General features: G+C 40.4%; 1 protein-coding gene across 2 annotated transcripts in view; it reads right to left on the bottom strand.

Annotated features, from left to right (window-relative positions):
* XRN1 (5'-3' exoribonuclease 1) overlaps nucleotides 1-25,843 on the bottom strand; it is a 78,314-nt gene that overhangs the window by 35,321 nt on the left and 17,150 nt on the right. For both annotated transcript variants that reach the window (XM_073359804.1, XM_073359805.1), the window contains exons 2-20: nucleotides 22,674-22,906; nucleotides 20,167-20,264; nucleotides 19,753-19,862; nucleotides 19,555-19,665; nucleotides 19,231-19,313; nucleotides 16,925-17,012; nucleotides 16,674-16,842; nucleotides 15,519-15,586; nucleotides 11,660-11,794; nucleotides 11,106-11,175; nucleotides 10,361-10,466; nucleotides 9,668-9,757; nucleotides 9,354-9,510; nucleotides 8,886-9,005; nucleotides 7,374-7,543; nucleotides 5,501-5,621; nucleotides 5,302-5,400; nucleotides 4,111-4,214; nucleotides 3,425-3,556 (exon numbers count right to left, since the gene is read on the bottom strand). In XM_073359804.1, the coding sequence (XP_073215905.1) occupies nucleotides 3,425-3,556; nucleotides 4,111-4,214; nucleotides 5,302-5,400; nucleotides 5,501-5,621; nucleotides 7,374-7,543; nucleotides 8,886-9,005; nucleotides 9,354-9,510; nucleotides 9,668-9,757; nucleotides 10,361-10,466; nucleotides 11,106-11,175; nucleotides 11,660-11,794; nucleotides 15,519-15,586; nucleotides 16,674-16,842; nucleotides 16,925-17,012; nucleotides 19,231-19,313; nucleotides 19,555-19,665; nucleotides 19,753-19,862; nucleotides 20,167-20,264; nucleotides 22,674-22,906 (2,264 nt within the window). The remainder of the gene's footprint in view (nucleotides 1-3,424; nucleotides 3,557-4,110; nucleotides 4,215-5,301; nucleotides 5,401-5,500; nucleotides 5,622-7,373; nucleotides 7,544-8,885; nucleotides 9,006-9,353; nucleotides 9,511-9,667; nucleotides 9,758-10,360; nucleotides 10,467-11,105; nucleotides 11,176-11,659; nucleotides 11,795-15,518; nucleotides 15,587-16,673; nucleotides 16,843-16,924; nucleotides 17,013-19,230; nucleotides 19,314-19,554; nucleotides 19,666-19,752; nucleotides 19,863-20,166; nucleotides 20,265-22,673; nucleotides 22,907-25,843) is intronic.

Genomic DNA, 25,843 nt, shown 5'->3' with positions numbered 1-25,843 from the left:
GGAGCTCTGATTAAGATGTCATCCAGGAAGGGATACGGTGGATCCCCTGTGACCTGTGTCTGAGTATGATTACCACCAACTTCTTTGTGAAGACTGGGGAGAAGGAGAGGGAGTCTGAGGACAAGCCAAATGGCAGCATTCAATATTGATGGTGCTTCCTGCTGTAAGCAAACCTTAGGAACCCACGATGGCACAGTCTGATTGGAATTTGGAGGTATGCATCCACCAGAATCTGGCACCAGAAGTCATAAAATCCCCCTGGGACAGGGATAACACCATAGAGATTAGGGTTTCCATCCAGAACTTCATTCTCTTCATCCACTTGCTGAGCCTTTTGGGATGTAGAATGGCTCAGATTTCCCTTGTATGCTTCTGAACAATAAAGAAGTTGGAATAGAACATTGATAATCTTTCTTCTGAGGAAACACTCTCTATTACTCCCACATCGGGGAAGTGAAATATCTCATTCTGGATTAGACCATGCTTTTCGAGATGGCGGACTGGATGAAAAATAGATTGGGTGGACCCCATAACTTGAGGAAGTATCCTGACTCTCAGTCTCCCTGACCCACTGGTCCCATGGGTTGAAGGAAATGTGAAATCCTGCCCCCTAGTTTCAGCTCTGGGCAGAGAACTATGTGGTCTTTGTCATAAAGAGGCTTTGGGAGTGGCAGGGCTCAGGGCTTTTCTCCCAAGCCATAGTTCCTCTGGAGAACCTGCTCTCGCATCACTGATATTTCTGCCAGGACGAAGGCTGAAACAAATGCCTTTGTCAGAAGGCCAGTCTATAGTCTCTCACTATAGGCACTGTAGTCTCTCACACACAGTCTATAGTCTCTCACTAGGCATGTTGTGGCCTCAGAAGAGACTGTTTAGATTTTGAGGCACTGTCCACCACTACCTTATCTAGCTTGTCTCCAAAAAGCAGGCCGCCCATGAATTCAGCAGAGCACAGAACCTGATTCAATTAGCTATCCACCTTCCAGGGACAAAGTCACAGATGGTGCCTGGTCATGGGGCTGGAGGCCATGGCTTTGGCTGAGAACTCATCATGTCCTTTGAGGCATCAGCAATGAATGCTGTTGCCCAGGAACCTTTATTTAAAATAGAGCTGAAGTCAAGGTGATCTATTCTTGAGGGCTCTGAGATTTTCCAGCCGGGAGAGAGAGGCTTTGCAACACAAATAGCTGCTAGGGACAACTTGCAAGAGGCTGAGGAGGCCTCAATCTATTTTTGAGAGGGGCCTCCATTTTTCTATCTGTGGGGTCCTTAGGATAGAACTCCTCTTCTGACGGGATAACCATTTTGTTAGCCAGGGATGCTACAGCAGCGTCAACCTTTGGTATCTCAGTAATTCAGACTTCTGATTCCTGGATCCAATAGAAGCAAAGATCATTTCTGTTAATGTGCTTGCCTGTGTCTGGCCTATCCCATTCATTCCTGATTACTTCCTTGAAGGAGGAATGTAGGGGAATCATGGTATCAGGTGAGGATTTCAAGGGGAAAAATTTCCTTAGAGGCTTACTCTTAGTATTTTGTTCAGGTTGAATCTGAATAGTGGATACAACAACCTTGTTGCACAGGGTCTCAAATTTCTCAGAGGGGAACAATCCTTTGCTGAGTCTTTCCCTGGTCCTGACTGGAATCAGAGCCTGACAATTTACTATCTTCTGTGGAGGAGAGGAAGGAGGAAGAGTAATCAGAGGACTCACAACTCCAAGATCCTTTAAGGTTTTTCTTCACCTTTTTCACTTTGTCTTTTTTTTTTTTATTATTTTTTTTAAAGTGTTTTTAGCTCATTTAGAGAGCATATGAGCCCCATCGCAGGTTTGATGAGGCCTTTTGCAGCTAGATTGCTGAGGGCCTGAAGTCCTCTTGTGACATTTCTTTCGGAGTCCTCCTGGATCCCATCCCCTCCCAGAAGGGAGAGGGGAAACGCTTCCAGGGCCCTCCTTGTAGGAAAACTGGGAAGGGGGGGTGCTTATAACCCTACTTCTTTTCCCACAGTGCTCAGCACCCACTTTGGGACTTGGGGTGAGGATCTGTGAACCCACAAGTCTGCCTTCTCTGGTCTTCAAGGGCTCCTTGGAACTTAAGCCTTGAGTAATCTGACTTGGATCCTCCTCATCCTTGAACACTCTCCCAACTCTTCCCATAGACTCCAGGTCCATTTTTCCCACATTAGAGTCTCATCTGCTCTGGTGGGCAGGGGATCCTACATGACTGTCCCACTCATAACTTTGGAATCTAACAGAGCTAGTAACGGAAGGCTGGGTGCAGATTGGGCACAACACACTATCTGCCAAGCCTGGGAGGGCAGTCTCAGATGGAGCACTGTTTGGATTTCAATCAGTGCTTTTTAGGCTGATCTTCCATACCTGGATGCGCACATGAGCCAGAAGGGAGGCACTGCAGCTGAGGCTCTGGGGGATTCCAACATCCAGCTAAAAAACTGGCCTAGGGCAGAGGAGAGGGTGGGAGGGCTGCTCACCACTATACCAAATTTTGACCAGAAACCCCTGGGGCATATGTAAAGGTTGAAAAATACTGCCATCCACACAGAGGTAAAAAAAATGGAAGCAAGCAGGACTTGAGGGGGTGTGGCCAGATCATGCGGTTCCAAAATTCTGCTCCACCTCCATGAGCTTCAGAGAGAGTGGAGCAGTCCAGACATCAAGAATTGTGGGAGAGACTGGACTCCAGAAAAAAAGGAAAATTTTAAGTTACGATACCAAAGGTGTCAATGTATTGATCCACTCTGCATGTCAGTATACAATAAATCATCTTGCTGCTGCATGGGCACCTGAACCCCATATCGTTGAAAGACCTGACCAACAGTCCTCCTAGGAACACCTACTGTGCTCCAACGATCTTCAGAGTGGGATAGGGATCACAAACTCATTTCCCTCTCCACTGTTTACAGCAAATATGCAGTAGGATTCAGTAACTTCTACAGGGGGTTCAGCTGCTGTGGATCCATTCAAATTGCACTGCACGCAGACTTCTCTCATATGCAGAGAATGCATGCATTTCTGAAAGCCTTGGGAAGCCCCAGAGTGCAGTGAATGATGTAAGAGTGGTGGAACCTCTGGAAGGATAGCTGAGTGTTGCTGCAACTACAGGAAGAGAAGTGGGAGTTTCAACTGTTCCTTCAAACGCATCATGGAGGTGACTGGTCAGGAGAATTATTAATCAACACTGCTAATAAAAAACAGTTCAGTTTACAAAGTTAGATGCCATTATGGGAGAAGTAACTGTTAAGTGACTGTGTTTAATCTTTCAACACCCTCATTCACTAGCTTGGCATCTTTTATTATCATGTATGCAACAGCCCTAGTCTTCTAACTAAATCCATAATGAAGCAACAAAAAGAAGCTGAGCTTTAAACAGCAAAATTACAAAATTTAATTTTCTAACTACTTACTGTTCTGAAATCCCCTGAACTTCTTTCAACCAGATGTTCTGTTCTTTCTCTCCAACATATGCCACTTTAGTCGGTGGCACAGCGTTTCCCAGGTAAAGCTTCTGTGTTCCATGTGGCTCTTCCAAATAAAACCTTAAAGATATTGTAAGTGTATAATTAACTGCAACAGATAGATCTGCACTTAACTAATTATGAATGAACTTATTTTAGTTAGAAAATATATTTGCTCTTTTTCAAGATTTATAGGATGGTTTCCATTCCACATCAACCCACTTAACAGGCCACATTACCCCACACTTGTGAAAAACCTGCATGGGGTGTGCAGAGGAAAACTCTGCAAAGAGATTCCCCTGGCAGTTTCCCTCAAATTATTCTGTCCAGGTTTATTTGTGAGAGAGCCTCTCCCATTAGAATAAACATGGAGTTTGTCCCACAGATCTTGAGGGAAACAATGGAGATCCATGCCTCCATAAAACTATCCAAGCCCCAAGAACCATGTTAAAACAGAGCTTCCTCTTCTAGCAGCTGCCCTGAGATGCCCTGCCCCTTTTAAATAAGTAATTTAATCTAAATGCACTCTGAATCACTGCTTTTAAAAAACAGTCTGATTACTGTGTAGCCTTTGGAACATTTGGGAAAGTAAATGAACAACATAGGCAGACAACTTTCCATGCAATTGTTCTTACTTAGTTTCTCCATCTGACACAGAAATAACTCTGGCTTCTTCAAGGTGTGGCCAGTTAACAAAAACAGACTTTCCAAGCACCAAACTGGCTACATTTTCTACAGACTGAAAAATAAAAGTTACTCTACTTCAGTTATTCTATCAAATACAATTATTGCAATATTTGTCTATAAAACATGAAATAAACATGAAAGCATTATTTGCTATAATAAAAAATTCTAATTTGAAAGTGGTAGCAGTTTATCTTGTGATACACAATGAAAAGCCTTAAGAGCTTTTAACACATTCACTTTGAATTCTGATACTTATTGTATACTTTCAGAAGCCCACCATTCTCCCCAGGCTTCAAAGCCTGAGCTGCTACATCTACACAGCTATTTTCAGTGCAGTAGTGCGAGCCCCACAAGCCCAAGTCTGTGATCCAGGCTAGGAGGTTCACTTTCATGAGCTGTGTAGATACCCTTGCAGTTAGCATTAGTAACCTCCAATATTTTAAAATTGGGACAAAATCCAAATCCTTCAACAGATTCCCACTACCCCAGTACATTTAATCGCCCTAATTTTTCCTCCCCCACCTCAGCCTTTATCATTTAATCTCTTTTACTGTTGACTACAGTGCCTTTTATTAAAAGTTTTTTTCTGTGAGCTTATAAAGGTAACAATTTCCAAATGTACAGTGAAACCTGTCATGAGACTACTTGAAGAGCTAGTAGAAATGAGAAGGCAATATGACCTAAAGGTCTGAGCCTGGGACTGAGAGACAAGAACTCCAGGAGTTCTAATTCCAGCTTCTCTAGTGATTTGTTCTCTGGCCTTGGGCATGAAACAGCCTCTGTGTACCTCACACTTTCTCCCTCTGTACAAATGCAAGGGAAACTTATTTTGCAAAAATTAGAGTGCAACACATTTATGCAAAGCTCCATGTGTAAGCCAAACTGGTTGCCTAAGAGGGACTGAAAAAAATTATACCAAATATTTTGATAACAATTTAAATTGGTTACTTAAGACACGGGGTTGCCTATGAGAGGTGGTCCCTAGGGCAAGTTTCACTGTATGTACTTTTTCCTTTGAGTTTCTCCTATGATAACACAACACAAAGGTGATAAAAATAACCTAACCTTAACTTCTCATTGGGCATATTTAATTAATACAGTGCATAATTAAGACTGTCATTAGGAAGAGAGATACTTACCTGCTCTTTTGAATCCTTGTCACTTATGATTTCTAACAGCATATTCTCACCATGGCTGCTCTGCTGGAATACTTGTACCCCACTTTTTTTAAGACAGAACTAGATGAGAGAAAGACAGCACACGAAACCTATGTCAAATCTTTCCCTAATAATTTGTGAAATAGTTGGGAGGAAATGCCAAAGTACAGTAATCATTTACCTCATGTGCAATGTGTTTTAGAGTAGGAAACCCACAAAAATACAATGCGCTCTTGTTAACTTTAGTTATTTTATTGTGGGTTATTTCTACATGCCAGGCATCCAAAGATATTGTTTTATACCTAGAAAATAAAAATACTAATAAAAACAATGTATTTACTAAAACAGCTTCACCAAAGAATATCATGATATCAAGGAAAAGTTAGTTCTCAACATGTGGACTGGAGAAAACTGCTTTCAAAATCTTCCTAAAAAATCTCTCTTTAAACATGATCTCATGTCCTTCATGGATAATTAAAGCCAGTAAAAAGATATGTTAATAATCATAATAAAAAATGGGCTTCTTTGTTGAGCAAACTGTCAGTCATGCTTAAACGATCATTAGTTAGGCCCATGCTCAAGAAACCATTTTTGGACATTAACAATCTCAGTAATTGCCATCTCTCTGATTTTTCTAAAAGGTTATCAAGAAGTAATGATGAGTTAATTCGAGCAATTTCTTTGAATCTTATCAAGTTGGGATTGTATTTGACTATGACTGGAACATAGACTGTTATCCATGGATTATCTCCTTCTAACAATAGATAAGGGTATGGAATTCATGTTGATTTTAATAGATCTATTAATAGCTTTTAATTTAATTAACCTTGATGCAAGGACAACAAGCCTGCAGGATCTTGTAGCAGTGAATGAAGTACTCCTTCAATAGGTGCGTGCACACACTGAGGTCCCATCAAGTATTGTTGGGCAACTAAAAGCCTCCCTATAGGCCCTCACTTGTGGAGCCCAATCTTGTTATCCCACTGTTTCAATAAGTATGTAAAGGTGCTAGGAGAGTGAGACTCAGTTCTGGGTCATTGATATACTCAGCTGTGTTGACTGCTCATCAACCAGAGAGGTTACTGGCTCATTTCTTTCTCTGTGCATGAGCAAAATAGGGATATGGATGAAAGGCAGCTTGCCATGACTCAGTTCAGATAAAACTGAAGTAGTGTCTGCTGGCCAGAGGAAGAAATAAGAGCAATAGGTGTAAACAGTATATACATACTTTATAGAGAGTGTAATACTAGCCTTTTAACCAAATATTTTATTAGAATCTTATCAGATTCATCGTTATTGCAAAATTTAAGCTAATAAAGGTGGCACATGGTACCTTTCATCATCTAAGGTTCATCTTCATTCCTCTCTAATTGGAACCTTGCAATAATACTTCCTTGCCTTCACTACCTCCAAGCTAGACTATTGCAAAATATTTTTTTTAGGGCTATCCCTAAGGATCACATAGAAGCTCCAGTTCATAAGTACAGCTGTCTGTTTCCTGAGTGAGGCAAATAAATCACTTAACACCTGAGCTCAACCCTCTGCACTGTTTGAGCACAATTCAAAATGCTAGTAATAATCTTTAGCATTCTAGTACTTTAGAACTGGTCTGCTGAGGAACCACCTCTACCCATGTATTTACATCATTCTTCTCACAGTCCTCACCCTATACCTCACTGTCACAGTGAGATTCTCTGGTATGCTCTTGAGATCATATCCTGGGTCTTACCTTCGTAAGACTGGTAGCAAGGCTCTCGGAGCATCCCACCTTGGGAATCTGCTTCCCCTAGTGCCCTGAGAGTCACCAAACCTGCAGACCATTACGTAAGGTATGTGGTTTAGCATCTGGCTAATTTGTTTTGCAAAATCTGGCTTTTAGCAATGACTATTATCATTCATCGTGGGCAGCACAATTAAGTGTCTGTTTTTACTGTTTCTGTACCCATCGTTAGATGCTGTGGCTAAAATGCTAGGGAAAAATATCAAAATTCTAAAAACAGGTTATCCAAATATTTTTTGGTTGATCTACTATAGAATAATTACTACAGAATTACCTGGTGTGGCATCTTTGTATAGCAGGGAACTTCTCTGGCCATGGTGATAGGTATTTGAACTCTGTGTCTTTGTCATACCAATACATCAGGCACTCACTGTGAGTATTTCTTCGCTTCTCATCTTCCAATAGGCACTTGTTGCAAGATTCCATGGCTTGTAGCAATCGTTTCTAAATTAAAAATTCCACTGGTAGTTAAATTTTTTATTAAATTAAATATTTTAACACTCGTGGTCAAAGTGAGATGACCAATCTGAAATATTTCAAAGGAAAAAAGTACAAACTTCCTGACTCAAGCTTCCCACTCTACTTAAAAACTGCATCTGCTATTCAAGTCAACCACCCCAGCCTTCTCACTTCAAAAATTTATCACCAAGGCAGGTGGATATCTGCACTTTGCTGGCCAACATAACTAGTGGATAAGTGCTTCCCGCTTTTTATCCTGCTCCCGTTTAGCACAAAATAAAATGATTAACTTGGAATCTCTCTGGGGCATGAAAACTGGACACAAATTTGCCATAATGTAAAATGTACTTCATCCTCTTCCAGTTTAAATTTAACATACATAACAAAACCTGAACAGATTCTGCTGGACAATGCCAGGTAACAGGCTGTAGACCTCACAGAAATCGTGTAATGACTACTGTAGATGCAGATACTCATATGTATAATCATTATATTCCCCTAGGTCTTCCATATAATAGTCCCCATGTGAACAGTCATTTGCTCCCCATATCTCAGAAATTCATCAAGGCCCCCAGTCGTGCTCTGAGAACCACGCAAAGCCCTCCAGTTCTCAGTGCAGGACCTGAGCCTTCATGACTCCACTCTGCTTCTTTCTCTACTTATTATTTTCCTTTCTGGGTATCCCTGTTATTATGATGATAATTTCTTTCATTCTTTGACTGGCTCAAACTGATATGCTGTCAATTGTTACCTTGTATGCAAAAAAAAAAAAAAAAAAAGAGAAAGAAAAAAAAACCCCAAAACCCTGATCATTCTATTTCTTATACCTTTGCTTTAAAAATAATGACAAATACTTTAAACTAAATTGAAATTTTAAATGTTTCCCTTTAAAGTCTTCTGCCCATTACTGTTTGTTCATATCAAGTGATTTTTCTACTATATAGATTTTGTCCAAGCTGCTTTTTTTGTACATTGGTATATTTATGAAAAAATAAGGAGTCTTTATGGGAAAAAATATTTCAAACTAAAACAAGCCACGTACTTACAATGCCAACAATCAGAGAAAGCTAATTTTTCAAGTTTAAATTACTACTCCTTCCAAAGCTAAGGTTGCCTGTAGAAATGTAACTACCAGTCTTCTGAATTAAGAACGTTATATTTTAAACTTTAAGCTTAATTCTGAATTTCCAGGCAACATGTTTACATTTTTCAATGTCCTAATCATATGCCAATTTAAACTTATCTATTTACAATCTTAACTGTAACTTATGCAAGAGTTTGTCTGGGTTTGGTTACACCTTTTTTTCCATGAGTTGAAAGCACTCACCTCATCAATAAATGGGATTAATACTACTGCTTCCCATTCTTGCTGTTTTCCATTTAAATCTGTTTTAAAGTCTGGAGGATAGTATTCTATGATTGGAGAATCTTCGCTAGTCATCAAATGCTAGAAAATCAGAAAGCAATAAAACAGGGGAATTCAGTCTAGCTACATTTTCATAGACAATTTAAGATTCAGCCTAGGGTGACAAAACAAGTGGGGCATGATGTTAAATCAAAGTAAAGGCTAAACTGGAATGAACTGATAGTTTAACTGCCTTCATTCAGAAATTACACATCCAAAGATTGTATTAGAATAATTTAGTAAATTTTATGCTATAAAATCATATAATTACAATCTAAACGTCAAGCTCAGTTTGACAACAGGAACAGAAAAGATAGCAGAAGAAAGTTTCTTATTTAAAAAATAATAGGTATATGATAAAACTGGTAAAGATAAAATTATAAAGCCTACCTGGTAACATTTAGGTAGCAGATCTTTGCTAGCTGCTGGAAGTACTGCAAGAAGCTGTTCAAATGGCATGAAAGGTTTTCCTAACTCAAACTGGATTTTGAGTTTGCTGATGTTGCGAATGTCTGATAGGTAAGGTGCATAATGATAAGGGTAATACCTACCGAAGAAAAAAAAGTTATTTGAGTTCATTTCAGTACTGCAACATCCACAGCAGAGAGGCAAACAAACATAATTAAATGGTGCCAATATATTACTCAAAGTTCACTTGATCCCAACACAACTCAGGATCTCTCATCTGACATTCATTCTCTTACCAGCTCCATGACTGAACCCCATGGTAGTAATAGTGCAAAATCCACTGTATTGCCTGGACATAACATTCAGCCTGATCAGCCAGGAAGTCACTTAAAAAAGAAAGAAATGTTAAGTATTGAGTTCTTTCTTTCTTTATTTACTTTTTACTAATATATGATTCAAGGGAAAGCTTCTTGAGCAATTAGCAACTACATGGTCTTCTGGGCCCCTTTTGGAGTCATATCAATGGATCTTCCTTCTGGCACAGGAGGGCTTATCATGGCAAACTTCTTAGTTGACTAATACCTCTGGCTGATATGAAAAGAAGTGTCATGGCTATAGTTTAACACCAAGAACTCCACTCCTGAGGACTGGATATGCTGCCTTAGATTCCAGATTCTGACGGTATGTCAACACTACAATTAGACACCTGCAGCTGGCCCATGCAAATGACTTGGGCTTGTGGGGCTTGGGCTAAGGGGCTGTTTAATTAAGGTGTAAAAGTCCGGGCTTGGGCTGGAACCCGGGCTCTAGGACTCTGCAGGTGGGAGGGTTCCAGAGCTCAGGCAATTAAACAGCCCCTTACCCTGAGCTCCGCAAGCCCCAGTCAGCTGGTCCAGCCAGCCACAGATTTTTAATTGCAGTGTAGACATACCTTAAGAGACTTCTCTTCTGTATTTTAAAAAGTGAAAGCAAGCTCAGTATAGACTTACTCTGAAACTACTTCCACACCCATCTTAGTCATATAATACGTTCTCTTGTATTGCCTGAACTCAGTCTCAAACAGGTCTTCATCTTCTTGTTCATCTTCCAATGCATCTGAAATGAAGCCAATAGACTGGATTAACATTCATTTCTTAGCCAAAAGATTTCAGACTGTTCAGTGTTGACATTGTTACTGTAGTTTTATTTCTGAATTCACAGTAGAGGAGAAATATTCCTTTCTGTACAGGAGGAGAATGAACAATAAAACATGTACCATTCAGTCCAAAACCTTACTGGATTAAGAGTCTGCAAATGGTCAAAGGATGTAAAGATTATACAATTTGCCATGATGTGCTCTGTGACCAAAAAAAAACTTATGGGAGCAGGCTAAATGCTGTCAGAAAATAATAATCTGCACACTTATAATTTGAACCAAAAAATGGCAAAACATTGACTTTTAATATCACTAAAAATACATTGTTTTTATAAATTGACTGGTATATTTCAATTTATAAATGAAAAAAATTACATATCCTATCTAGGTGCTTTGGACTAGTTTTAAAACACAAACACACAAGCAAATCCATTATTTTGTCCTCACCCACACAGGTTACTAGGAAAAAATATATTGCTGTTATTTTTTAAAGTTGTACTTGTTTGCACTTCCTTACCAATTCACAACTGGTTTCCCAAATATTTGTACAGATCATCAGGGTTCTGTTGTACGTATGCTGCATAATAATTTGTACTTACTTTTAGAAGAAGTCATGATTCCATCCTCGGTTTTCTCTAGAGCAGCCAAACACATGGAGTTTTCTTGAACCTATTAAAATTATGAATTCACAGTGTTGCCATCTTGATGTAAAGTCTAAGATATCAGCTCTGATGGAGCAAGCTATTTACTTAATCAGCATCAAACATCTGACTGATACACCCATCTTCTGAGCTGCCAAGACTAAATTTCACAGTATGACTTCTCCCTCTGAATTATGTTCAATAGCAGCTGCTGGAAAGACACACTGATTTCTGTCTTTTATTTAAAAAAAAAAAGTGCTTAATTTGAGAAAAGTAGCAATGGAAAGTGCACATGAATGTATAAGTATGTGTAAGACAGATATATCGCTCCACAAATATTACATTTTCCCCATCATTTCTGATTTCTAAAAAGCCAGAAATAAAAAATATAGAAGACCACAACATTTAATAGTCTGAGATTTAAAAAATAATTTAACAGATATTTACTCATACATTTTGACAAACAGCTGAGTATTTCTACATTTTCAGAGCTATACATTTAAAATACCAACCTTCTGTTTCTTTTGCTTATGGCTTCTTGCTTCTTCTGCTGCAATACCAGCTGCCTCATTGAGGTATTTATTGCCTACTTTGCTTTCAAACCATTTTAGGTCTACAAAGACTTCACTGAAATGTTCACGATCAAACTGGGTACAGAGATTAAAGTAAATTTAGAACAATTATTTTAAAGGCAATGTACACTATTGCTGAATGAACACTGTAGCATATGGAACAAAACATGCAAGCCACTTTTGTCATCTGTAAGAGTTGCATTAGATTACATAAAATGTTATCTGCACATGAATGTTTAACCCACGAGCTGAGGCAGTCTAACATGAACCACCTCTTATCATACAGGCAGAAAATGTGTATTGAAAACCTACTTTTTCTTTTTCTTGTAACCTGAAACAGTTTAGAGAAATTAGACTATTTTTGAATTATATTATCCATCCTACAATATCACAGAATCACAGAACTGGAAGGGACCTCAAGAGATCAAGGCAACCCTAAGTATTATCTAGACCAGTGGTCTCCAACCTTTTTAAGCCCAGGATCACTTTTTGAATTTAAGAGCAACCCAGGATCTACCCCGCTCCTTCCCCAAAACCCCGCCCCACTCACTCCATCCAGCCCCTCCGTCACTTGCTCTCCCCCACCCCCACTCACTTCTACCGGGCTGGGGTAGGGGGTGCAGGCTCTGGACTGGAGCTGAGGGGTTCGCAGTGTGGGAGGGGACTCTGGGCTGAGCCTGGGGCAGGGGGTTGGGGTACAGGAGGGGGTGAGAGGTGCAAGCTCTGGGAGGTAGTTGGGGTGCAGGCTCTGGGAGGGAGTTGGGGTGCAGGAGGGGGTGCAGGGTGCTGGCTCTGGGAGGGGGTCGGGGTGGGGCAGAGTATTGGGGTGCAGGAGTGGGTGTGGGTGCTGGCTCTGGGAAGAGGGTCAGGGCTGGGGCTTGGGTGCAGAAGGGGATTCGGGGTGCAGGAGGGTGTATGGGATGCTGGCTCCAGGAGGGGGCTCAGGGCTGGTCTGGGGTGCAGGCTCTGGGATGGGGCTCAGGTGCAGCCTCCTGCTAGGCAGCACTTACCTCCAGCAGCTCCCAGTCAGTGGTGCAGTGTGCCTGCCGCTAAGGCAGGCTCCCTGCCTACCCCGGCCCCACGCCGATCCCGGAAGAGGCCAAAGCGCCCCTGTGGCCCCTAGGGAGGTGGGGTGGAGTGGCACGTGGCTCCGCACGCTGCCCCTCTATGAAAGCACCATCCCTGTACCTCCTCTTGGCCAAAGCTCTCCGTTCCCAGCCAATGGGAACTGTGGGGGAGGTGCTTGCATGCAGGAGCAGCGCTCAGAGGGAGACCCTGCCCCCCCGATCCTGGGGCTGGGCTGGCCGCTTCCGGGTGGAGCGTGGGGCCAAGGCAGGCAGGGAGCCTGCCTTAGCGGCAGCTCCGCTGTGCCACCGGAAATCTCAATCGACTGGGAGATCCTCTAGGATCGACCAGTCAATCGTGATTGACCGGTTGGTGACCACTGATCTAGACCATCCCTGTCTAATCTGCTTTTAAAAATCTCCAATGACAGAGATTCCACAACCTCCCTAGGCAATTTATTCCAGTGCTTCACCACCCTGACAATTAGGAAGTTTTTCCTAATTTCTAACCGAAACTGCCCCTGCTGAAATTTAATCCCATTGCTTCTTGTCCTATCCTCGGAGGTTAAAGAGAACAATTTTTCTCCCTCCTCTTTGTAACAACCTTTTATGTACTTGAAAACTGTTATGGTCACCCTCAGTCTTCTCTTCTCTGGACTAAACAACACTATTATTTCAATATTACCTCACAGGTCATGTTTTCTAGACCTTTAATCATTTTTTTTCCCCCTCATCTCTGGACTTTTTCTAATTTGTCCCCATCTTTCCTGAAATGTGGAGCCCAAAACTGGACACACTACTCCAGTTGAGGCCTAATTAGTGTTGAGTAGAGCATAGGGATGTAAAATACTAAATGGTCAAACAGTTAAAACATTAGTCTTACTGGTTAACCGACCTTAACCATTAGCTCCCAGCCCCGGGCCAGCTGCATGGGCCGGCGAGGGCCAGCCCCAGCCATGCCGGGGCTGCAGAGGCCTCAGCCCCTCTCCCTTTAATCAGTTATCCGTTTAAATGATATAATTGTAATAGTTTAAACGGTTAACTTTTTAAACGGATACTTACATCTCTAGAACAGAAGAATTACTTCTTGTGTCCTGCTTACAACCCTCCTGTGAAGATAGCCCAGAATGATGTTTGCTTTTTTTACAACAGTTTTCCACTATCGACTCATATTTAACTTGTGATCCACTATGACCCTCAGATCCCTTGCTGCAGTACTCCTTCCTAGGCAGTCATTTTCCATTTTGTATGTGTGCTACTGATTGTTCCTTCCTCAGTGGAGTACTTTGCATTTGTCCTTATTGGATTTCATCCTATTTACTTCAGATCATTTCTCTAGTTTGTCCAGATCATTTTGAATTTTAATCCTATCCTCCAAAGCACTTTCAACCCCTCCCAGCTTGGTACTGTCTGCAAACTTTATAAGTATACTCTCTATGCCATTATCTAAATCACTGATGAAGATACTGAATGGAACCAAAGGACCAATCTGTGCAGGACCCCACTCAATATGCCCTATCAGTGTGAACCACTGATAACTCCATGAATGGTTTTTCAACCAGTTATGCACCCAACTTATAGTAGCTCCATCTAGGTTGAATTTCCCTAGTTTGTTTATGAGAAGGTCATGCAAGATAGTATCAAAAGCCTTACTAAAGTCAAGATATACTACATGTACCACTTCCCTCCTTACCACAAGGCATGTTACCCTGTCAAAGAAAGCTTTTGACACGATTTGTTCTTCACAAATCCATGTTATTATTTATCACCTTATTATCTTCTAGGTGTCTGCTAACTGATTGCTTAATTATTTGCTCCATAATCTTTCCGGGTACTGAAGTTAAGATGATTGGTCTGTAATTCCCCGGGTTGTCCTTATTCCCCTTTTTATAGATGGGCACTATATTTGCCCTTTTCCGGTCCTCTGGAATCTCACCCATGTGAGATAATGTACCACCTTATGATTAGGTACATTATAAAATGTCAATAGTTTGTGGGTTAATTGTTCATTTGCAGATAACACCTTATCCACATTTTTATGGTCCATGCCTTTTGTCATAGGACAGATTACTGCAATGTACCATAATGGGGCTGGCCCTTGAAAGCCACCTGGATTGCTTCAGCTGGTGCAGATTGCTGCTGCCCATTTTTGTGAGCATCTAACACTTCCATACTCTAAACTGATTCCACATTTGATTTCAGGTGCAATATAAAGTAATGGTTATAATCTAAAGCCAATTACTTAATTTTCTGCCTCTCTCCCCAAAATCTATTATGACAATCAGATCAGATGGCAATTGGTTGGACGGTGCAACAAAACTATAACTGGCAGCAGGGACCTCATCTACAGAATTTGCTCCATCTAGTGGTTTATCAGAGCTAGAGTATGGTGCTTTCCTTACTAAAGTTCAAGGCATATTTAAATAAGGCTTTTATATAAAACTGAGGGACAGATCCTCAACTAATATAAATTTCCATAGCATCATTCTGTAAAAGATTCAGGGGCAGATTCTTAGCTGATGCTAATTGTCAAGAGTTCTATAGATTTAATCCTCTATGGAGCAGTGAGATAGCTCCTTGAGTGAATGCACTTTAGCTTTTGTCCAAAATAGGAGGCTTGAACTCACTAGGAAGACTGTATTTTGATTGCATATTTTTAAAACTATGAAGTACTCAGACATTATAGTGATGGGCAGCCCTATAACATATACACAGTACAAATAAAGGTTACTTACATCTGACAATTTTGTAAGATATTTCTCAAAGCGTTGTAAGTTCAGATGCCCACTTTCATTAATGTAGCCTATTGGGGAAAATATCGTGTATGTATGTAAAGTCTTACATTGAAATGTTTCTAAAACTCACTTAAAGTTCTGTGTGCAATAATACCCCCTTTTTTAGGCACCCAATAAAATCTTCTCCAATAAAACTGCAAAGGTTTCTAACACATCATATACACTCTGCTGACGATGCCAATCAAATCTAACAGCAACAAAATTAAATATCCTTACTTTCAAATAACTGAAGTTAATGTACATTCTAAAACTCTTCATAATAATTTGTTAACTGTTGACCAATTAGTGCATATAGGATTGAAACTGAACATTCCCACCTGAATATTGTCCCACTGAAGCCTAGACACTACAATTTTTCATATTTTAGTTTCCACAAGCAGGCCATAGAAAACTCCTTCTCTTCACCCATTACCCCATCCAGTTTTCTCCATCCACGATCCCACTGGAGGCCTGAAACACCATTAACCCTCTGCAATTTCTTAATATTTTAAAGATGCTATGCTATACTTTCTTTGTTCTCCCAATTCAGATTGGATACAATACTCTCATCTAAAGTCTACGTATTTACGTGTGGTTTCTCCATGCTACCCACTAAACATATAATCTCAAAAACTACAGTTTATAGATCGACTTTATAACTTGTGACAGCCACATTGGAAAAAGTAAATATAGCTCTCCCATAAAAACTAATCTTGAAAATAATAAGATATCAGTAATAAAACTGATATATCATGTAAGCATTCTGGGGCGAGTGACAAAAAGTTTTGGTAGCTCACAGATTTATCGGTGAGAAAGCAATATGAGACGTCACCCATATCATTGTGGTCTTTGCCCCTTACCATCATTTTCCTGTATCTTTTTTTTATTCTTGCCAGGTCAATAGCAACAAACAGTAATGCTGTGAAAAAGTGTTAATACCCATGGAACCAGATTCAAAAAGACATTGACTAGATCACACTTCAGCAAGTGCTATGAAACAATACTGTAATACCAGTAAGGTCTATATAGGCAACACTTCAGTTTAACCTTTCCTTTGATTTCTGTTCCAGAACTATAAGTATGTTTCTCTTTAAATATTTTTTTAAAACTACTTACCTCCAAGTTCTGGCAGGATAGCCATGTATGTTTTATAAAGTAGCGGCAGCGCATCATGATTAATATGTAAATGAGGTAGGTGAGGAATAAAGTCATTGCCTACAAGAAACCCCATTAAGATCCAATCATCTATTATCCTTTCAATGTCATATTGAAAGGAAATCTTGACCTAAAAAAATAAGAAAATCTTTATGATCAAGTTTGTATACAAAGTTGTAACATCTTTTGCCCATGGTTTCATTAATACTTACTTTTACTGGTGAAAATTCATAGTCAATATATTCTCTCATTAATGACAAGTGCAGTAAGTGAAATGTGGTTTCTTCTGGGGCACATGCTCTGAAAATTATTCAAACCATGAAATCAACTATTTATAAATATTTCTGAAGTGTGTATATAATAGTCCACTATAGTTATCCAAAAATAAGTACTCAGCTATTATCTATTTTGCTGCATTGCTAAAGATTATGACGTCTGAGTACTTGTTGTCAGGAGCAAATAAATACTAATGGCATTTTACAAAGACTCTGCTTCAATAATATAATTTTGCCTTACTGGCTACTCAGGAAGTGTTCTAAAAAGCAGCAGAGATTCAGACTCTAATCCAGCAAATTACACTCTTGCTAAATTTTAAGCATGTGAATACTGTCAGGGACTTCAAAATTAAGCACATAAGTGTTTGAAGAAGTCTGCTTTTCAGAAAATGGAGATGCTCAGTTTGGAAAAGTAAGTGTGGTCCAGTGGATTCAGCACAGGTATGGTAATTGGGAATTCCTGCGCTCTAATCCTGGCTATGACATTGACTCAGTATATGATTTGTGTCTCAACTTTCCCACTAGTAAAATGTGAAAAATCTTTATTTACCTACTTTGAAGATTCGATAAGATTAACTAGATAATACCTGTGAAGTGCTCTGAATATTAGAAGGGTTCATAACTTATAAGTATTAATATTGCTGGGGATCCCCTGTCATGGACAAGCCTGTGGATGCACCCATACACACACTGCTGATTTTGGCCTGGGAGTAGGCTATGAATATAAAATACCCTCCCTCTGAAGTTTATCTGGGTGAAAGCCAATCCTGTGCAAGGTTGGTGAACTGGGCCCTATGCAACACCGAAATTCCATGTTAAGGGAATAAATGCATAAGGACTTCAGACAGTCAGGAAGGTGTTTTTTCTTTTCCTTCTCCTCAATGTATTTTGGTTGGGCTTTGGGCTTGTTTGGTCTCCTTCCTCTGTAATATCAGAAATGACCACAGCAGGAAATGGGATGCTGGACAGGGTAGGCTAGTACTTTAAGGTTGCACCAAGCATTCTCTCTCAGGTGCTAATCTGGGTGATTCTTGCTCACGTGCTCAGGGTCTAGCTGATCATCATATGTGGGGTCAGGAAGGAATTTTCCCCCAGACCAGTTTGGCAGCGATCTTTGGGATTTTTCTCCTTCCTCTGCAGCAAGGGTGCAGGTCACTTGCTGGGATCATCTGGATAAATCCCACTTAATCAATTCTGTGTCATTGTGGGGGCCTTGGTGCACCTCAGTCCCTCCTATTCTCTGCCTGTGATACACAACTGTTTAGTCTCCTGTGGGCTGTAATACCTTGGTTTCATTTTGGTTGCTGGGTTTAGTGTGTGAGTGCTGGAGCCTGTGATATACTGGAGGTCAGACTACATGATCTGGGGTCCCTTCTGGCCTTAAACTTTATAAGGTCTGGTCTAGTCCTTTTGCACTTGAGTTTATTTTGGGTTCTTGGCTAGAGCACATCAATAAGAGCTATGTATCTCTTTAGGCACTTACATGGCTCTCATCACCATAGTATCTGAGAGCTTTCCTGTACATACAAGATAGACTGTTCTCTCTCTCTCTGTCTCCTGCCCACCCTGCCCCTTTCCTACCACCAAGAACTTCAGGACCTGTTTACATGGGGACAGTGATCAGAATAGCTTCCCGTGTGGACACTTAAATCAGAAGAAGGCCCCATCTTCTGGGATTAACCTTTATCTGTAGATTAAAGGAAATTGGGAAAAGGTACTCCTACACTCTGGAATAAGAATGTCCAGAGGGGAGCTATTCTGGAATAGTTTATTCCTCAATTGCCATTCTGGTCAATTTCCCCATGTAGACAAGTCCTTTGTGGTTTGTTTTTGGTTTTTTTAATGAATGAATCTATAAGAACAAGAACAATCTATTGTGGGAAATAGAATCAGTACAGTGTGAGATGCCTGCCCTAGGGAACAAAGCCAGAGGCACAATGTGGTGCACTATAGCTCTCAGGATTTTCTGGCCGTTCAGTTGTTATTAGGTTCCACAAGCACCAAATTTCAGACTTTTTTTCTAATTGCTGAGTCAGGCAAATAGAAAAGATTTATATAAACATAAATATTAATATTTATAAAAGAAATGTATCAGGGTTTATAATATTCATTCATAATCAAATTAAAATAAAACAATTACCTGACTGATTAAATATGCAGTCATTTAAAGAAAACATTCTAAACAACCTGCATCTTTTGGATCTCCTTTCTTCCTATAAATAAGATTTTTAGAAGCAGTTTACCTCTGGGATTTTTTGCCACCAAACCGGACTTCTTCTCTTAAGAGTGAGAAATGTGACTCATGACTTGTTAATCCAAGCATAATCTGTGGAAATAAGAAATTAAGAAGGGGTTTAATATTATTCAAGAAGTGACCAGTGTCAGTATATTTCCATGCTCAGTGGTTCCGCATTGTAAATTTTTAGTTTGCCATAAATGTAAAGTTTTTTGTTTAATAATCTTGTTTGTTTTATAGTCATATATTCTGACAAAATATTGAATAGATGCTCAAGTCACAGACATAATAGCCTTTTGTCATTATGAGTATAAAATATATTTGCACATACCAAGTCAGCATCTAAACCATATAGACAGTGTCTTGTGTTTGGATCATAATCAGGCTTTGTTTTCTCTGATCGAATAAATTCCATAATTTTATGCTCTCCTTCACCTGGTGTCTAAATGCAAAAATAAAACAATTCAGTAAACACTATTCTGCAAAATACTATTTTTTTAAAAAAATTCAGTAATATAAACACAATAACCTCGTGGCCTGATAAGTAGACAGTTACGCCATGCCAGGATTTGTCTGTGGAAATCTTCATATTTACAAAATACTTCAGATGTTCGTGCAACCTGGCCATGAAATCAGTCCCTAGTAACAGAAATCTATAAGTTACATCTTCTGATACACTGTCATTTTAACAGTTATTTAAAATTCCATTTATACATTTATGAGGGATATTAGTGATTAGTGATAGAAAAAACAATTTATTTTTGCAAAGTGTGGCAGGTGTACTTTTGAAGAGTTTTCAGGTTTTAAATACTAAATTTAGGTGGGATTTTCAAAAGTGCCCGAGTGATTTAGCAGAACGAATCCTATTGAAAAATCAGATGAAAGAAAGGCAAAATGAGTAATCACAGTAATTCTCCTGTAAGTAACCAGCACATTTTCCTACCTGGTGTAATACAATTGGAGTCAAACCTGGCTTCTGTAGGGAGAACTTCTCCTTTTTCTAAAGCCTTTTTTATTTTGTCCTCTGCTTCTTTTGCGGACCTAAAAAAAACATTGCATTTTACAGCATTGTATGTACACTATTTTTTCCTCAAAAAGTTAAATTTAGAGTTACATCTTAAAGTAAATAAAAAAGGAAATGTAACTCTTAGTCCGTATTTTAATTTTGCTTTTAGTGTGCATAGAAAATGGAGAAGCTGTTTTGAATTTTCTACAGTAAGGATAAGATGTATGCTGCACATATACCTGTAGTATATACAGGGCTCAAAAGACCATTTGGGGGCCAACGGGAGGAAAAGAGAACCAGCTGGCAGCAGATAAATGGCAAGCGTCAAATTACTGACTAAGCTAATCTTTCCCCCTCAGAATTAAAGGACACTGTCCTCAAATTATTTTCTCTTCTCTCTCTCTTCATTTTTATCTTGATGCTTTCCTCCCCACCCCCATCCGTTTTCCTTTACATTTTTTCCTGATATAGAACACTTTAACCTCTGTGGCCACTCAGTAAAAAATTTAAGGGTGGCAATTTTGTAACAGAAAAGCTTCAAAAACGCACTCCAACTAGAAACTGCTGAGGTTGAATTAATATGCAAACTAGATACCATTAACTTGGGTTTGAATAGAGACTGGGAGTGGCTGGGTCATTACACATATTGAATCTATTTCCTTAAATATCCTCACACCTTCTTGTCAACTGTCTAAATGGGCCATCTTGATTATTACTACAAAAGTTTTTTTCTCCTGCTGATAATAGCTCATCTTAACTAATTAGCCTCTCACAGTTTGTATGGTAACTTCCAACTTATCTGTATGTGTGTATATATATATCTTACTATATGTTCCATTCTATGCATCCGATGAAGTGAGCTGTAGTTCACGAAAGCTTATGCTCTAATAAATTTGTTAGTCTCTAAGGTGCCACAAGTACTCCTATTTTTTCCTGATATTATTTCATCCTTTTTTTAATGTTTTAATTTTTCTTTAAAACCCTCTGGCTTTCTTATTTGTTCTTTCCATATTTATTTTTTTATCCACAAATATTCTCTCTCATCTCCTCCTCAACCCCATGTCAATCTTGCCTATTGCCCCACCAGTTGTTTTTCTTGTCCTCCCAGTGGCCCCCAAATGGTCTCCCCACATCTCCAAGCCCCGGGATTCCTTCTTTTCCCTGACTAGTGACAACAATGAGAGGCAGGTGAAACCTGAAGAGAAACAATTTACAGTGAATGGAACTCCCCATAGCACTCACTGGTGAAGAAAAGGAAGTACTGTAGCATTAGTTGTTCAGAACAAAAAGAGGAAATGGCCAGCCCTATCTCCAACTTCCAGTATACGCTGTCAATGTGGCTGCTGTCCCCAAAGTTCACAAAAGCTGCGAGGGCAAGCAGTAAACATCAAGATTTTAATGATCTCCACTGTATATGATCTAGATGTAAACTACATTATTTAGCTAGCCTGATGGCCAATGTTACTAGAGACTAGAGTTTTATTCTCAAACCTCAGTCTCTTTCCCTCCTCCATACTGCGCTGTCAAGGGAAACTTCACTATAGAGTGACCACAAAGGCCTCTTTAGAGATGGCATTCACAGATTCCAAAAGCAGCCCTATTACTGCTTCTTTGCACAGTGATAAACTGGAATATGTAGATTTATAGAAAAATAGTCTTAAAGATGGAAAAAGAAGCAGCACCTATAACTGCTGTTCCCAAAAGATACATGCTGTGCTAGATCATCATTCTTGGGTCCATGCTCCTTTGAATGACCAAAGCACAAATTTTACAAACTCAAAGTTCTAAGCCAGGGGTTCTCAAACTGTGGGTCGTGACTCCAAAGTGGGTCGTGATTCTGTTTTAATGGGGTCGCGGTCCTGTTTTAATGGCATTAGACTTGCTGTGGCTTGGGGCTGAAGCAAAAGCCTGAGTCCCACCACGTGGGGCCAAAGCCGAAGTTTGAGAGCTTCAACCCTGGGTGGTGGGGCTCAGGCTTTGGCTTCAGCCCTGGGCAACAGAGATCAGGTTACAGGCCCACAGAGGTTACAGGGCAGTGGGGCTTGGACTTTGCTCCTCCCTCCTTCATGCAGTAATTTTTGTTGTCAGAAGGGGGTTGCAATGCAATGAAGTTGGAGAACCCCTGTTCTAAGCCACTGGTTCCAATTGGAGATGATTTATACTAGCCTCTGCAGTGCTGTACAAACTGCAAGTTCACTTCAAAGACAAAAGACGAAAAGTACTCCCCGGTGTACCGGTCTTTTTCAAATGCACTGGCAAAAGATCCTCAATTCTGATTTATGACTGACCAGTTATTATTTAACAAAACCCAAACAATGCTATAGTCAAAAGCATCATAATTTAAAACTATGTATTTCATACTTATTTCAATTTTTAAACTTAAAAAAATCTCATAAAAATGTGCTGTTCTATTTATAAACAGGGCAACATTAAAATGTTTTCACCTAAAACGTCTCCCACGCTGCTGGTTCATTTTTGCTCTTGGAGCCACTCCATCAACTGCCATGAAGAAAACTTTTCTTGGTTTAATAATGCGAAATAATACTTCCAAATAGTGAAAAATATCAGCGAAGATCTTATCATCTGAGATTCTGAAGTGAACATCATCATCATTAGGGTGTGAACACTGATGGATGATACCATTCATATCCAGGTACAAGTTGTCAAATTCTGGAATCTAGAAAAAAGTTACATATAATACTGGGATATCAAGTTAACAGCACCTATCAATCACAGACCTAGAAAAAGTTCCCTTTCTTCAGTGATAGCGGAAACAACAGAAGTTCCCTCCAAGGGAGGAAAAGCACAGCAGGACCTGAGCTGTGTGAACCATGGGGTTTTCCTGGGGACTGGTTGTAAACACAGGTTTCAGAGTAACAGCCGTGTTAGTCTGTATTCGCAAAAAGAAAAGGAGTACTTGTGGCACCTTAGAGACTAACCAATTTATTTGAGCATGAGCTTTCGTGAGCTACAGCTCACTTCATCGGATGCATCCGATGAAGTGTGCTGTAGCTCACGAAAGCTCATGCTCAAATAAATTGGTTAGTCTCTAAGGTGCCACAAGTACTCCTTTTCTTGTTGTAAACACAGGGGTTGGAACATTGATTGAGTCCAGTGGAGTATATCAGAAGGAAAAAGCTCCCAGAAAACCAGCAGACAATGAAAAATATGTAGAGACCATGGCCTTGAGTAGGAGCAGAGACAGAATTCCTTGGGCACGGGACTCTCTGGAAAAGGCAGGCTTGCAAAATGTGAGCAAGGAAGCTGTCTGCCATTTGTTCCTACTGTTTCCAGGAAAATGGCACTTTCTGTACATTCTTTGTAAATAAACAGAACTGCACCAAAGAAATATCTTGTTCGTATAAATAGTGCAACACGGCTCCAAATATTGGCTAACTGTTTGGGCCAAGGGGTAACAGTACCATCATATTTTTTTCCAAAAAACACAACACAGACAAGGCCAGTTTGTAAGAAAACATATACCCATTCTGTACACATGTACTGCTTGATTTGTAAGTACTCCTGATCATAAGAGTCCCCTGGCAGTTTCAGTAGGACAGTTTCCTTACTTCCTGTGATGACCTGTTGTGTTACTGCTGAACCATCCTCTCACCTGGGCCAAATAACTTCTAGGGGAACATTTCTGGGTTTATGTTTATAATCCAGAGTTCTAGATTTAGGAGAAGCAGAGTATTGGGGATTATGGAGGAAAGGAAGAGGTAGAGGCAGGATTAAGACAGAGCTAATACATCTCTAATCTCTAGCAATACCTAGCGTCTTGTTGGGTATGGAGCTCAATCTGCAATGTATTAGAATACAGCTGATGCACGGTGCTCAGTAATTATTTTTCTGCACTTCCTGGAATGGCATTTAGTCTCTCTAATAAAGGAACTAATTTTGTGGTCTGAATAAAACTGCATGCCCAAAGTCCGTCACATCCACACAGACACCAGCTTTCTAGTTCCAAGGATGGTGTGTTGCATTGAAAGCACTCTAAAAAGCTACAAAACAGAAAGTTACTCACCTTGCAGTAACTAAAGTTCTACGAGATGTGTGTCCCCGTGCGTGCTCCACTCTAGGTGTTGGTACGTCCCGGCACCTTTGAGCAGAGATTTTCAGTAGCAGTCCCTGGTCGGGACGCACGTGCTCAGTTGGTATCTCCCATCTTGTTGGAATCTTCCTGAGTGTGTGCGTCCCACACCCTCCTCAGTTCCTTCTCTACCGTGGAGAAATCATACTAATACTCCAAAATAGAAGGGAGGAGGGCGGGGAGTGGAACATCCACAGGGACACACATCTCAAAGAACTTCAGTTACTGTAAGGTGAGTGACTTTCTCTTATTCTTCAAGTGCTGCCCTGTGGGTGCTCCACTCTAGGTGAATGTGTAGCAGTACCCACTATGATCAGTGGGACTTTGAAGATGTGGCAGTGAGTACTGTATGGCCTGCTATGGTGTATGCTGTGGTATCTTGCGTGATAGCATAGTGTTTGGCAAACATGTGTTCAGATGACCATGTAGCCACTTTACAGATGTCAGGAATGGGTACATTATGTAAGAAGGCAACTGATGTCGACATAGCTCGAGTGGAATGAGTTCTAATACCTTGGGTGGTTGAATATTTTGAGTGCAGTAACAGGATCTGATACAGTCAGAGATCCACTTGGACAGAAGTGGTTTAGAGATAGCGGTACCTTTCGATCTTTCAGTAATGGAGACAAAGAGTTGTGGGGACTTACGAAATGGCTTAGTCCTGTCTAAATAAAAGGCAATTGCTCACCTGATGTCGAGAGTATGCAGGGTTGCCTTGTGCAGAGTCTTGTGAGGTTTGGGATAGAAAGCAGGTAAGTATATTGGTTGGTTAAGGTGGAAGATGGATACCACCTTAGGGAGAAATTTAGCATGTGGTCTCAGAGTGACTTTGTCTTTGGAGAAGATCGTGTAGGGAGGATGGGCCATCAGGGCGCTTATTTCTCCTACTCTCCTTGCTGATGTTATTGCAACTAAGAAAGCTACCTTCATGGACAAATGAAAAAGAGATGAGGTAGCCAAGGGCTCAAATGGAGGATTCATGAGACCATGAAGAACGAGGTTAAGATTCCATGTAGCTGCCGTTGGGTAAATTTCAGGGCAGAGATTTTGCAGGCCCGTGAGAAATCGTTTTATGGTGGGGTGGGTAAAGAGTAAGTAACCTTCTACCAAATCATGGACCGTAGTAAACACCGCCAGGTGTACTTTGATGGAGTTGAGCAAGAGTCCATCCTGTTTTAATTGCAGAAAGTAGTCCAGGACTTTAGGGAGGGTCACCGTGTTGGGTGTTAAGAGATTAAGAGAGCACCAGAGGGCAAAACGCTTCCACTTCTGCAGGTAAGTTTTACGAGTAAAGTCTTTTCTACTATGCAGGAGGATGTATTGGACTTGCTCGGAACAGGCTAGTTCATGGGTTTGGAACCATGAAGGAACCAGGCTGTCAGGTGGAGCTTTTGGAGCTGGGGATGAAGGACCCCTCCGTTGTCCTGGGAAAGGAGATCTGGCCTGCTGGGGAGAGTCCATGGATGACAGGAGGACAGGCAGAGCAGGTAAGGATACCACATCTGTCTCGGCCAAGCCGGGGCA

Source organism: Lepidochelys kempii, chromosome 9 (assembly GCF_965140265.1).
Source record: "Lepidochelys kempii isolate rLepKem1 chromosome 9, rLepKem1.hap2, whole genome shotgun sequence".
NCBI classification, from domain to species: Eukaryota; Metazoa; Chordata; order Testudines; family Cheloniidae; genus Lepidochelys; species Lepidochelys kempii.
Note: the sequence above shows the minus strand (reverse complement) of the source record. Positions and strands in the feature narration are given on the sequence as shown.